The following is a 14252-nucleotide window of genomic DNA, read 5'->3' on the forward strand; positions in this document are numbered from 1 at the left end:
CTACCCTTTGCCCTCCTGGCCTCTTGGTCTCCTAGCTTTCCCCCTCCCCCTCTTCTCCCCTCTCCTTACATGGTCCACCTCAGAGTCACTTTGGACTCTCCTAGATGTCCCTGCCTCTGGCTACGCTTCCCTTTTATCTACAAGAAACCTTCTCCTCCTCCACTCTAAGAGCAGTCCTTTCCTTTTATTTATTTTTCATTCACTTCCAAACTTATTCCAAATGTTTTCCAAGTTACCTTTGTGTGGGCACAGGTGCACAAAGAGATTGTATGATCCTGAAATTTCTGTATGTGTGTGATCATGGAGGCCAAAGGATATCAGGGTTTTTTGTTTGTTTGTTTCAAGACAGGGTTTCTCTGTGTAGCCCTGGCTGTCCTGGAACTCACTACCAGGCTAGCCTTAAATTCGGCTGCCTCTGCCTCCCAAGTGCTGGGATTAAAGGCATGTGCCACCACGCCCAGCCCAGTATCAGTGGTTTTAATCTGAGCTCTCTCCTGATTGTAGCTGTGAGCTCCTGAAGGGGGCGCTATGAACTGGACTCAAAGCATTTTTTTTTTTTTAATTGCAAAATCACCTCTCAACACTTGGGACATTGTATTTCTGAATTGCCCAAGTGGTATTTTCTTCCTGAATCTGTGTGTGTTGCTAGGGACAGGCCTATCAGGGCCTTTGTACATGCTAAGCAAGTACTTTCCCTCTAAGCTACCGTAGTGCCTTGTGTTTCTCAAGGGACTTTCTATGGGAGAAATTGCATTCTTGTCTTTCCTAGTCAACGTTCCTGGTTTCTTTTAAGATTATAAAATGTATGTTCCTGTGAGTGTAGTTGTGGAGGCCAGAAAATGGCACCATCTGTCATTTCCTTCACTGCGTATTTGTCTAAGGCAGGAAGCCAGCAAGCCCAGTGACTCTCTGTGCCCCCACCTTTACCATGGGGGTGTGTTGCATGCATTTGAGGGGATGTTCAGCTTGTTTCTTGGGTACTGGGACCTGAACCCTCGTTCTCACAGTGCCAAAGCATGTGCTTTTAACAAACCCCTGAGTGCTCAAGGCTCCCACACCCCCATTTTGAAAAATTAAGAAGACTATTGGGCTACGGTATATAGCTCGGATGGTAAAGTGCTTGCCCAGCATGGGCTAGTCTCTGGGTTCAGTCCCCAAAACTGCATAAACGGGGTGTGGTGGCTTTTACTTGTAATCCCAGCACTGGAGGAGGTAGGACTTGGCTACATATTGAGTTTGAGGCCAGCCTTGTCTACATGAGACCAGCTTAAAGGGGTGGGAATGCAGGGGAGGCTGGAGTGATAGCTCAGTGGTTCACCTCCACAGGACCTGGGTTCAATTCCCAGTACCCACATGGCAGCTCACAACTGTCTGTAACTCCTGTTCCAGGGGACCCAATACCCTCACAGACATGCATGCTGGCAAATCAACAATGTACATAAAATTAAAATAAATACATTATTTTTAAGGGGGGGGGGACCCAGGCTCTGCCACTGTTTTCTGATGAGGCCAAGGTTGTCTTAGTCCTACGCCCCTTCTGTCATCAAACTGAAGAATCTGAGTTTCACCTCTCTCTTGGAGTCCTTCATTCCTCCCCACCCACCCACCCGGAGATAAAGAAAGCATGAGTCTTCCTGTTATCATTATATTGAGGGTTTTTTTTTTTTAAAAAAAAAAAGAACATTATGGATGTGAGGGGTGGGAAAGGGTGACTGACAGCAGGAGCTACAGGAACCCAAAGCTCCAGAAAATTAAAAATATATATATATATATATTTATACATTTATTTATCCATATATACCAAGTAATGTCAGAGAAGCAGAAAGCAGCAGCAAGCAGCAGCACACGAGAGGACCTGGGTTCACGCACAGCACACACAAGCCATTCCAATCCTGATAACCCCAAACCTACTCTCCAGCCCAAGAAAAGATGTCTAAGAAACTTCTCTCTTTAACGGGGCTACACAACGGGGGTATGGTGGTACATCTGTAATCTCAACACCCAGAAGGTGGAGTCAGAAAGACAAGGGTTCAATGGAAGCCTCACCTACACAATTATGTTTGAGACCAGAATGGGCCACATTAAGAAAATCTCTAAAGCTATTTAAAAAAAAAAAAAAAAGCTTCTTAGTTGATTGTTTTGTTTTGTTTGTGTTCAGAAAAGTTAAAGATGATTTTAATGATCTTAATGCCTTTAAGGCCAACAAAGAAAGGCTCCTTCTCATTCCTGCTAAAGCAGACCATGTTATTTTTAACACTGAGATAAGAGAGCAGCCATTACTGACGCTCAGAAATACTTCAGAGTTGTCTTAAGACCACATGGGAGCCAGGCAGTGATGGCACACACCCTTAATCCCAGCACCAGGGAGGCATAAGCAGGCAGATATCTTGAGTTAGAGGGCAGCCTGGTCTACAGAGCAAATTCAGGACAGCCAAGGCTACACAGAGAAACCCTGGGGGGTGGGGGGAGGGACAGAGACACAGAGAGAGATACCATGTGGATATTTTTGGTGGGTTTGTTTGAATAGCACAGAGAATCATTTAGGAAAAGGTGCCCATCCATTGCTTCATCTAGGGTAGGCTCTAGGTGGTGTAAGCCTGGTAAAAAAAATCTAGAGCCAATTTGGTGCAACGTTGAGTGACAAGTAGAGGCAGAGACTGCATAATGCTGACTTCTGGCCACCGGGAATTGCTGACCTCCAGGATTTTGTTTGCTTTGTTTTGAATTTAAAGGAGAGGTACACTATATGGCCTGCTTCCCAATCCCCTTAACACACACACACACACACACAGAGACTAAGGCACAGCTAAGGCAGGCAGGCAGGCAGGCATGCTTTGGCAATGAGGCCCCTAAAGAGACCCATGGAGTAAAGAACTGCAAAGGAGTATGGGTAACTGTAAAGGAGTGTGGGATGTGTGGGGCCAGCACCTTTGAGGAGTGAGGGAGAGAAAGCAAGAATTCTTAGGGCTCCCAAGAAAATAAGCAGGTGATAAAACCCACAGGAAAGGCTATAGAGATAGAAAAAAATGAACGAGGCAAGCTGTGGAGCCACAGCTCAAGGGTAAAACAGGCAGAAGAGGAAAAGGTAAGAAAGAGATGGAAAAGGTAAACGGGGAATAAGGAAGACTATACATATCCAACAGGGAAGAGGAAACGGGAGGGAGATGAGAAAACAGGATGGTACCAATCACCTGGGTAATCAACTGGTTGAAGAGGCTGCAAGGAGAGATGGGGAAGGGAGCCCCTTGTCAATTTTAGACCTTGACGAACACCAGACGAGTGGAGTACACCAGATCAGACACATATGCCAGCAGGTTGATACCTGTCAGGATGGACACCGCCAGTCGTCGGTCCCAGAAACACACCGTGTTGGGTTGTATATAACTAATACTACGAGTGCAGCTTGGATCCATTGAACGGCGGGGTTGGCCCTGATATCTCTGATCAAATTGGTAGAGGGGCCAGAGGACGATGGCAGTGGCGTAAAAAAGAACAGAGAGTAAGGCCAAGCCTGAGAGGAAGGTGGGGAAAGGGATGGGCAACACGTTGGTACAATCCCCTAGGTTGAGCAGGATGGTCACCCCCGCTAGTATGAAGCAGATGGCATAGACTGCCACACACCACTCCAGGGCTGGCTTCTGATTATACAGGATCGGCTCGCTGATGAAGGCAAAGATGATACAGGCTACAAAAGTCTCAAAAACTTTGAGCAGCCCTGGCACGGTAGCCATATAGCCGGTGATCTCACCGGGCCTCGCACGGGTCCAGGCCACTTCAGTGGCATACGCCAAACAGGCAACGCAGGAGAAAGTGGTGGCAGCGATGGCATGGTCCCGGGTACGTCCATGAGCTAGGAACTGCACATAGGTGGTGGGATAGATGATGGAAGACGACAGGCAGAAGAGGGCCGCGTAGCAGGCAAAGGTGATGGGGAAGTTTCGCCATGACAGGGGGAAGTGGGCCTGGAGTCCACCTAACTCCACAATCAGGATGATGAGGGTAACAGCAAAGCAGAAACACCAGGTGAACATGGCCCAGTTACCCATGGGCCCTGTCCAGGCACCCACACTGGCCACCAGCGAGAAAGCCACACAGGTGGATATTAGCTGCAGGAGGCGGAGGAGGCCCAGTGGCTGGGTCAGCGCCCGAGCGGACCCCACCGTGGTGGAGGATGACGTTGTAGTCGTGATGGTTGTGCGTGTTACTGTTACCGGCATGGCTGAGAAAAGGAAAAGCATTTGGGTAAGAGCTCACATACTGAGGAATCCAGGTACCTAGCCCTCATCCATTTTGGAACAAATTACTTTGAATTCTGAAAAGGCTGTGTCTTAATCTATGGAACTTGTTTATAAACTATAAAAATGAATTGGTCATCTAGGGTCTAGGCTCATCCTAGCCCTACCCATGAGAAAACTCAAAATCCAAACACTCAAAGCTATACTTCAGCATCCTATCCACTGGAGTATGTGCTGCCATGCTGGAAAACTAGAGCTGGTTCTCTGGGACATAACTCCTTGAAGGAAAAAAACCAACTTCTGACCTCCATGCGAACACATACAGACTCACCCCAAACATACACCTACAACTTTGACCTTGGGGATGTGGCTTAGCTGGTAACACGCTTGTCTATATCATTCAGTAAGCCCTGGATCTGAACCCTGCAATATGCAAACCAAGTCAAGAAGTGCACACCCATTAGAATTTGGGAGGCTAAAGTGGGAAGATTACTGTGAGATGGAGACCTGCCTGGGCTCTGTAATGAAGTCCAAGCTAGCTTGGGCTACAGAATGTGGTTCTGCCATTAAAACAAACAAAACCAACCTGGTCTACAGAGTGAGTTCCAGAATGATCAAGGCTACTCTGTTTTATAACAAACAAACAAACAAACAAACAAACCCTGTTTTATAACAAACAACAAAACCACCCACCCAGCAATGAAAGATATGATCTAAGATCTAGCCTGTACTTCACTTCCTGTGTGTGACCTAGGGTTTTTTTTTTTACCCCAGGCCCTGTGTACAAAGTTCCCTCTTTTATCCACAGCGACTCAGTCATCTCTAACTTCTCCATAGCCAAGACTCTAACTTCCTCATACTTTATGCCCTGTGAAAAGATTTCTTGTATATAAGAGCAACATAGACCTTAGCAGCCCCTACCCACTCAAAATTCCAACTTCTACTCCACCTCCCACATCTAACCAGAGTCCTGGACCTGCACCCTTCTCACTCCTCTTCCAGAGATCTCTGACCAGGAACATTATGCTTTCTTTCTCCCCTCCCTCAAGCTTCACCCACCCCACCCCCAATTCTACCTCAGACCTGGAGAATTGAAGACCGTTCAGTTTCTGCTTTCCTATCTCTGAGCTCATCACTTCCTCCAGGGACTCAGCTAACCGGTACCTCAAGTACAGGAAAATACAACTCCCTCCATTCTCATTGAGCGGTCCACTGAAATCTCTAGTTTTCGAGATCAGTCATGCAGGGCTAGACCTCAGGACAGGCCTCTCAGCCTTCTAGTGTACCATGTAACCCTGACATGGGAAGTGAGTGGAAGGACTAACATCTTTTTTTTTTTTTCCCCGCTTTTTTGAGACAGGGTTTCTCTGTGTAGCCATGGCTGTCCTGGAACTCACTCTGTAGACCAGGCTGGCCTTGAACTCAGAAATCCACCTGCCTCTGCCTTCCAAGTGCTGGGATTAAAGGCATGTGCCACCACTGCCCTGCCACATTTCTTTTTTTACACTGCAAACCACAGCTTCTGTCTCCTTGTCCTAGAGGCTCAGAACTAGGACCAAATGCCAGAGCCCTTCTCAGGATGTTAACTGTCTGACCTCTCGGCTGATGCCACTAAAGATATGAGAAGGTGGTTTCTAGGTCCAATTTTCTTATTACTATTGTCAGTTCTGTAGTTATTTCTTCTGAATTGAACATCAGCTGATAGAGGGAGGGGAGGGACTCAAATAACTCAAAAGCTATAGAGACTTGGGGCCAACTAAATGGCTCAGTGGGTAAAGATACAACAGGGGCTGTTGAGATGACTCAGCAGGTAAGAGCACTGACTGCTCTTCTGAAGGTCCTGAGTTCAAATCCCAGCAACCACATGGTGGCTCACAACCATCCGTAATGAGATCTGACACCCTCTTCTGGTGGGTCCAAAAACAGCTACAGTGTACTTATTTATTATAATAATAATAATAATATCACTTATGTATGTATTTATGTATTTGTTATTATATGTACAGTGTACATATAATAATAAAAATATCTTTGGGCTGGAGCAAGCAGGGCTGGAGTAAGCAGAGGTCCTGAGTTCAATTCAGCAACCACATGATGGCTCACAACCATCTGTATAGCTACAATGTACTCATATATGGAAAATAAATAAATAAATCGAAAGAAAGGAAGAGAGAAAGGAAGAAAGAAACTTAAAACAGAGCATGATAAGCTGAGTTCAATCCCCAAGACCCACATGGTGGATAGACCATGTGGAATTCTGCAAAGTGTCCTCTGACCTCCATACACTGGCTATGGGGTGTACACATACATGCACACACACAATAATTACATGTTAGAAAGACAAACCATAGAACTCCCAAGGCTCAGAAAGTTACAAGGCTATGCTATGAGGCTGAAGTAATATATGAGCAGCAAACAATTAAGAGAAGACAGGAAGACTCTACTGCCCAACTGACTACAGGTTGAACAGTGTACCCCAGAAATGCATCTTCCATGAGTCATCACCCATGTTGGGGTGGGCTTCTCTATGCCCCTGCAAGTATTTCCAGTCAACTCACTGGCTCACCAGGATGCACTTGGGTTAACTTTGGTTTCTTTGACCTAGCATCTTTGATTGTTTGTTTGTTTTGTTGTGGCTGTACTGGAACTCACTATGCAGATCAGGCTGGCCTCGAACTCACAGAGATCTGCCTGCCTCTGCCTTTGGAGTGCTGTAATTAAAGGTGTAGCCACCACCGTGCAGCAGCCCATCATCCTGTGCTCTGTGATGAACAGAGAATTATTCATAACTTTTCCCCCAAGAAAAGTCATGCTAAGGTCAAACCCATGGAAAGACAGAAGGGCATGCTTTAACCTCTGGAAGCTCACACTGTCCCAGAACAGCTCCCAAAGTACACAGGAGCTAGCTTCTGGATACGACTTCTTAGACACACGGATGCCTCTGATTCTATCCTTTGGAACTCCTCCAGGTCCCTTGTCTGTCAGGATCTAGGAATCTAGGCGCAATTCCCCTCCTTCCTCATACCCAGGGATCCAGGATCTAGTCCTTTCTCTCCTCCTATAAATCCAATTCAGTATTCCTGGCTAAGTTAGTTGTCCCAGGAATCCCCAGTCTTCCTACCATAGACTCAATTCAGTTTTCAGGCATACACTCCTAAACTGAGGGGTTCAGGCCCCTGGGGCACCTTCATCAGACTCAGCACAGGGCTCTAAACCCTCCCCTCTTAGACTCCTGGTCTAAAACCCCAGTCCTCTTCCCTTAAAGTTGTACACCAGCTCCCTACCCCAAGTTCTTGACCCTCAGGTAAATCCTGACCGCGGGCGCTCCACCATCAAGAGCTAGGAATTAGGACTCTGGAGCACACTCACCTGCTCCCTTAACAGAGGACCGGAAGGAGAAAGTTCCGGCTACGAAGGCGGCTAGGGTTGCACACCTGGAAAAGGCTGATCAGAAGCCCTGGAGAGAGAGAGAGACAGTCAGAGTGGAAATCAGACAGTCCTCCTTGCAGCACTCTAACCCCGGAGCCCTAGACTCTACAGCTGGGACGTGTCTCCCCGTGGGGACGCATACTTGGCAGAGATCCCCCAGGCGAGGCCCCAGAGGTTGCCTTGAGGAAGCGCCGCCCCTCTCCTTCCTCTCCCAGAACTTGCTGCGTGGGTGGGGTGGAAGCAAATGTGGACAAAGGGCCCGCCCTCAGGCTAGCGAGGGGGCGTGAGTGGTGTTAACCTAGCCCTGATTTGCAGCCTGCAGAGGGAGATCCCTGGGCGGTGGTTGTAGAGGCGGGAGGCCCAGCCTGGCCCCGAGTCTCTGCTCCTTATAAGGGCTTTAAGTTGCCTCAGCCAGGGCAATGTGGCAGGGACCAGGAGGTTGTGCCAAGACCCCGGCCGAGAGAGCGAGAGGGGGAGGGGGAGGGGAGGGAGAGAGAGAGAGAGAGAGAGAGAGAGAGAGAGAGAGGATGAGAGGGTTTTTTTTTTTTTTTTTGGTTTTTTTGGTTTTGTTTTTTGGTTTTTCGAGACAGGGTTCCTCTGTATTGCCCTGGCTGTCCTGGAACTCACTCTGTAGACCAGGTGGCCTCGAACTCAGAAATCCGCCTGCCTCTGCCTCCGGAGTGTGTGTGCCACCACGCCCGGCGAGAGAGAGATTTTTATGGTTACTTGAAAAGTTTGAGTTTGGAGCCAGGCAGAACGACTCCCACAAGTTGTCCTCTGACCTCTTTCCGTGCTCTGCAGTAGATGCGTCCCTGCGTCCCTCACCCACTGATTGATTACACACATTCCATTTTGAGATAAGCATTTGCTATGTAAGCCTTGCTGGCCTGGAACTTGCTATGTAGACCAGGCTAGTCTTGAGTTCACGGAGATCTGTGTGCCTCTGTCTCCTGAGTGCTGGGATTAAGGGAAAAATCTTTTTTTGAACTCTGAGTCCTTTCAGAATGAGGAAAGTCTGGCCTGGGAGTACAGAACAGTTCCCAAAGCACCGGGTAGAGGCAGGATTGGAAATTTGAGGCCTTCTTGGGGTCACAAAGTGAGTTCAAGACCACCAAGGGGTGGGGGTGGGGGGAAAGGAAGTCGGTAGTGGTGAGGTTTTAAGTAGAGTATTTGACTAGCATGTGTGAGGTTCTAGGTTCAACCCCTAATGGGTGGGAATGGGGCTAGGGGAATGAGACTCTCCTGAGTACGAGCAGAGCGGACTCCTTTAAAACTCCTTCAATCTGACTGAGCTCCAGGACACAGCTCTTCCTTGGCTCCATGCTAGAACTCATGCAGGACTTGCAATTCTCCCTGGGAACTAGAAGCCTCCAGGGCACTTGGGAGTTGAGATGAGACAGAAAGGCAGAAACCTCCAGCTCCCACCAGGATCGGGTTTTTTTTTTTTTTTTTGGGGGGGGGGGAAGCCAGGCCTAGCCTGACACCCTGCACTATAATAAGTGGGCAACAGATCGCCTTTAATCTCAGCATTTAGGAGGAAGAGGCAGACGGATCTCTACAAGTTCAGGGCCAGCCAGGTCTACATAGCGAGTTCCAGGACTACAAAGGCTATATACATAAAGCCTGTCTTTAAAAACTTTTTAAACAAAAACAAAAATGGCGGGTTATTGTCCAGCATAAATCCTTCTGTCCGGGAGAAGTTAGGAAAGGAGGAATAGCAAGAAAGGAAGACCTTAGGAGAGGTAACGGAACTAGTGATAGAGGCCTCCAGCGTCGTTTGAAGTCATTGCTCAGGAATGCTCAGCTAAAGACAAGCAGGGTGAGGAAACGCCCCTAGAGTTTCCTCCTAGGTCTAGTTCCACTCTCAGGGCCACACCCAGCACCCCTGCTACCCTCCCCAATGCCACACTCCTGAGGTCATCCATCACTCCACAGACTGGGCACATGCTGGGCACAGCCCTGATCAGACTCCAGGCCACGCCTCACACCAGTGGTGGGCTCAGCTGTAAGCCTTCAAAGATTCCTACCTACCTCCCCCCAACTCCCCTCTCCCGGTACTCTAGTGCGGGTTGCAGGCCTCTGGGAGGAGGGTCCGAACAAGGACTTTCCCCTCCTGAGTCCCTCTAGGCACCAGGTATAAGCATCCAGGAGTTCCATCTTCTCGGATTCAGGGATCTATACTCCATCTATCCGAGTCTTCAAACCAAGAGATCCCAGCCCCTCCCTTCTTCCGTCCCAATTCAGACTCCAGTACCTTCTCCCTCAGAACAAATTCAGACCCCCAGCTTCCTCCAGATTAAGGTCTGAATCCTGCCCTCCTCCCCGAGACCCATCTTAAATACAGATCCCAAACCTTTTTGGTCAGACCTAGGAGTCTAGATCCCATCCTACCTCTCAGCCTCAAGGGTCCAAGTACCACCGTCCTTCCTCAGACCCACGTGCCCACTCCCCAGTCCCTCTTCTTTCCCATGTATGACCTGTATGAGCCCAGATGTTCAGCCTTTCATCCAGAGCTTGAGTCCTGGTCCAACTGCAGTGTTTCTAGGGATCCAGACACCTGGATCCGTGCCCACTCCTCTTTCTAGAACCAAGGATCCTGGACCACAACTCCTTCCCTTTGGGGGTCCCTGCAGCTTTACCTCTCCAGCCAGTGGCGACTGTAGCACAAACAAGGACGACAGCTGCAGACCAAAAGGGTCTTAGGACTGGGTGGAGTTGGCCAGCTGAGGAGCGCGCGAGGGAGGGGTTGTGGGCGGGGTTTGGGCCTGGCTAGGGCGGTGAAAAGGGACTTTCCCTTCATTCAGGCTATCCCTGGTAGGCCCCGAAGGCGGGGCTAATGCCACACCACGCCCCAAAAAGGCTAGCGTCCTGGATCTCCCGCCCTACCAATGAGGGGGTGCAGAGCTGAGGTCACCGTAGCCGTGGAGACAAAACAGGAAGACACAGCAGCTGGAGGGGTGGGGTCTCCTGGGGGCTATCCTCCCTGTCATAGCTCTAGAAAGAAATCTTCAGGGTAGACCGGAGAATGCCGTTGCCATAGAAACGTACTTGTTTATGATTTGTTTTAGATAGAGTCCCGTACCCCAACCCCCAACCGTCACACTAAGCCGGGTCCCCACGCCTAGCCTCATCTCTCATTCAATTCTCCCGCTCTCCGCCCCACGTCTTTGTCTATCAGTTCCCCCACGATGCCCAGAAAAAGGAAATCTTACACATCCAGGTCCCAGCAGTTTGGGGGTCAGCCAGACCTCTGTTTAACGGAGTCCATGGGCTAGAGTCTTGTCTACCTGAAGCAGAATTTAGGGTGCCAGGCCTTGAGGTTAAAGTACCTTGACTAGTGAGGGCCCACCCCCCAAAAACAAAGACTAGATTCCTTCGTTTAGGGGTCTGCATAGAGGAGAGTGGGCCATATGTCCAATTACACTGTAATCACGGCCTGAGGACTGCTGGGCCAAGTCTCAGAAGATCACAGCCAGGAGACGCGAAAGGATGATGGATAGTAGCTAAATTCCTGGATATTTGGAGGGAGGGTACCAGATTTCTGAGAGTTCAGTTTTCAAAACATATGTGGTTGGTTGGTAGGTTGCCTGAGTCTAGAAGGGCACGCTATTTTTGGCCTGAATTCCTGCCTTCAGGACAAAGGGAGAGACTCAGAATCTTTATGAGGACGGGGCTAGGGCCCGGAGGTCTGGATTCTAGGTTCTACCATGTGGGAAGGATTCGGTGGGCGCTATAGTACCGGGAGGAGAGGGGCAAAAGCAGGAAAGAGATGCAGGATTGGGGAAGGGGGAAAAAAAGTCGGATTTAAGGGCCTGAAAGAACTCGACTGAGCCAGATGGGAAAAGAAGCTGAAGGTCGCGATGCTGGAGGGACCTCTAGGTCTCTCCTAAAGGTCCCAATGCTGGCCCCCTGGGCAGGGCGGAGACCCGGGACACCAGGTTCCCTCCCTCCTGGCTGCACTCACTCACCCCGCTCTGCAGCGGTCCCGGGCGCGGCCTTGCTCTGCTGCTGCTGGGCGGGGCCTAGTGGCGGCTGCGGCTGCTTGTCTCTTCCCCGCGGCTGCTTCTGGTTACCTTCCAGGAAGACTAAAGAGGTTTATAGACCTAGCCCTAGAGAGGAAGCTAGGAGCTTCGCGAAGGGGGTGGGAGGTGGGGGTTCGAAGGGGTCCAAGAGCTCACTACAGCCAGCTTCGTGTCCTACAGAGGAGGGAGGAGCTGGAGAGGGGACCTGGACGCTTGCTTCGTGCTTTGCAGAAGTGGGGGTGGGGAACAAGGTAGGGATGGGTAGGCGAAGAGCTGTGTGCTCACTTTGCCTGTCTGGGAAGAGACCCAGAAACAGACCCTCTTTGTCGTTTTATGCCTTGCAAAAGGGAGGGTTTTAGTTTAGTTTAAACACACACAGCCATTTACTACACATTTACTTTATGTGTCAGAGTGCAAATGTTGAAGTCAGAAGAAAACTTATGGGAGTCAGTTTTCTCCTTCCAGTGAGTTGAATCAAACTCAGGTTATCCGGTTTGGTTGGCTGGCTAGTACCTTTATCCAATTGAGCCATCTCATTGGCCTATGGAAGGTATGGCTTTGGTCTTTTTGTTTGTTTAATTTTCTTTCTTTCTTTCTTTCTTTCTTTCTTTCTTTCTTTCTTTCTTTTTTTCTGAGACAGGGTTTCTCTGTGTAGCCCTGGCTGTCCTGGAACTCACTCTGTAGACCAGGCTGGCCTCGAACTCAGAAGTCCACCTGCCTCTGCCTCCCGAGTGCTGGGATCAAAGGAGTGCACCACCACGCCTGGCTTGGCCAAATGCTCTTAACTGCTGAGGCATCTCTTCAGCCCCCTAAGGAGAAGTTTTTACTATGTCTAGCATCAGGCATTTCACACACACACCACAGGCTCACAGAAGCCTATAGTCTATAGATAACAGGTTGGGTTTCTCACAGATTGTATTCACAAGCCTCCTTAGTCCCAAGAGTTCAGGCTTAGTAACATCTCTCTCCCCTCTACTCAGGTCAGTCACATCACCACCATCACCATCACGGAAACCAAGTTGGAGCGATCTCAAATGACCTACAGGAGTCTTGGCTAACAAAACTTGCCATGCTCAGTCCTGTGTTGGAAGTATGTCCTGTGTAGGTACTGAGATGGCTCAGCGGGTTAAGGCAAGGCTGATCATTTGTGTACCACATCTACCATGTGGTAGAGGAGAGAACTGATTCCCAAAAGTTTTCCTCTGACTGACACAGGTTCAGTGTGTCATGCAATGGCATGCATTCTACCACTACCACCACCATCACCACCACCACCACTATCATCCAAAGGTAAATGTAAAACAAACAAAAATCAAAACACCTCGGCGTTCAGGGTAGCATGAACAAGATAGAAGAAGCCCCTGGGTTATGTAAGTGCGTGTTGCTGAAGACTGACCCCTACCTCAAACACGCTAGGCTGAGCACTGTGTCACTGAGATCTTCCCCCAGCCCAGTTTGCAAACATTTGAAGAGTGAGTCACAGGGTGTAATTTTGGAGAAATATAATAACCCTAGGCTTCCCAGATCTGTGTAACCTGTGATCATGTATGTGCTACTGGTTCCGTGTTTACCCACCTTTTAGGACAGAACCCCCACCCAAATGTCCCAAACCCATCATTGCTCCCTGCCCAGCAGGCTGTGCTTGTGTTCCAGGGGGCTAGCTGCTTTGGAATTGTTGCGGGACATGAACAACCAACCCCTCTCCAAACTCATACCAACTTCCAAATAAACGGAGTCCCTTGATCAGAAGCCGTATTGTGCGGTTTAACACGACAGTGAACGATGAATAGAGCCATTCATTGTACACACACAGGCTGCTCTTGGCAGGGGTGCAAAGGGCGAGGAAAGCAAATAACAAGCACAGAGTTACTTATTCCATGGAAGAAAAACTTATTGCCCAACCCATGATGGAAGAGGTCCAATGTGATCCTCAGCAGACTGGGCATCTGGCTAGCCTTCCTAGTAAACTGTGCTGCTTTGGGGGCCTCACCAAGTGTTGCTGCCATCAGCAAGGTGGACATTCATCAAAGCTGTGGCTGGCTAAGATTGGTGAGATGAATCCTTTACAGTCGACTGTAGCCATTTTTTGCTTAGGAGCTCACTGCCGAATCCTGAAGTATTCATAGAAGGGCTGACCAAGAGACACCAAGCAGCCAGATGCTATATGACATAGCAGAGGTGGTTACTGAAGAGCTAATAAGATACAAACTATGAGGTGGCTTTCATTGCACAACTTCTATATGCCTACTGTGTAAGTTTTATTTTCTAGACGAACAATCAAATCCTTTTCTGTCTTATGATTTAATTAAAAGAATATTTTATGCTAGTGTCTGTATGTGCTTGCATGGATGTGTACCACATGCATCTCTTAGAGGCCAGAAGGTGGTGTCAGATATCCTATGTGTTGAGAGAGACTTGTGAGCCATTGTATGGGTGCTAGGACCTGAACTCAGATTATCTAGAAGAGCAAGGTTTTCTATTACCTTAGGAAGGCCTCAAACTCACAGAGACCCATCTTCCTCTGCCTCCCGAGTGCTGGGGTTAAAGAAATCCCCAGCCACCACTG

The 14252-nt window shown here is 48.9% G+C and overlaps 1 protein-coding gene across 4 annotated transcripts; it reads right to left on the reverse strand.

Moving 5' to 3' along the window:
* Positions 1-1646: 1646 nt before the first annotated feature.
* On the reverse strand, positions 1647-11858 carry Myadm (myeloid associated differentiation marker). 4 transcript variants are annotated; one of them, XM_021167328.3, is made up of 3 exons: positions 11633-11858; positions 7605-7692; positions 1647-4219 (listed from the first exon to the last, which is right to left on the reverse strand). In XM_021167328.3, exon 3 carries the CDS (start codon positions 4215-4217, stop codon positions 3255-3257), a length of 963 nt encoding a protein of 320 aa, XP_021022987.1. In that variant the 5' UTR covers positions 4218-4219; positions 7605-7692; positions 11633-11858; the 3' UTR covers positions 1647-3254. The 4 variants fall into 4 exon arrangements, with proteins under 4 accessions (XP_021022987.1, XP_021022985.1, XP_021022988.1 ...); XM_021167326.3 differs by lacking the exon at positions 11633-11858 and adding an exon at positions 10304-10515; XM_021167329.3 differs by lacking the exon at positions 11633-11858 and adding an exon at positions 10142-10515.
* Between the last annotated feature and the right edge of the window lie 2394 nt (positions 11859-14252).

Source organism: Mus caroli, unplaced genomic scaffold, assembly GCF_978045245.1.
Source record: "Mus caroli unplaced genomic scaffold, Mus_caroli_1 scaffold_8, whole genome shotgun sequence".
NCBI lineage: Eukaryota > Metazoa > Chordata > Mammalia > Rodentia > Muridae > Mus > Mus caroli.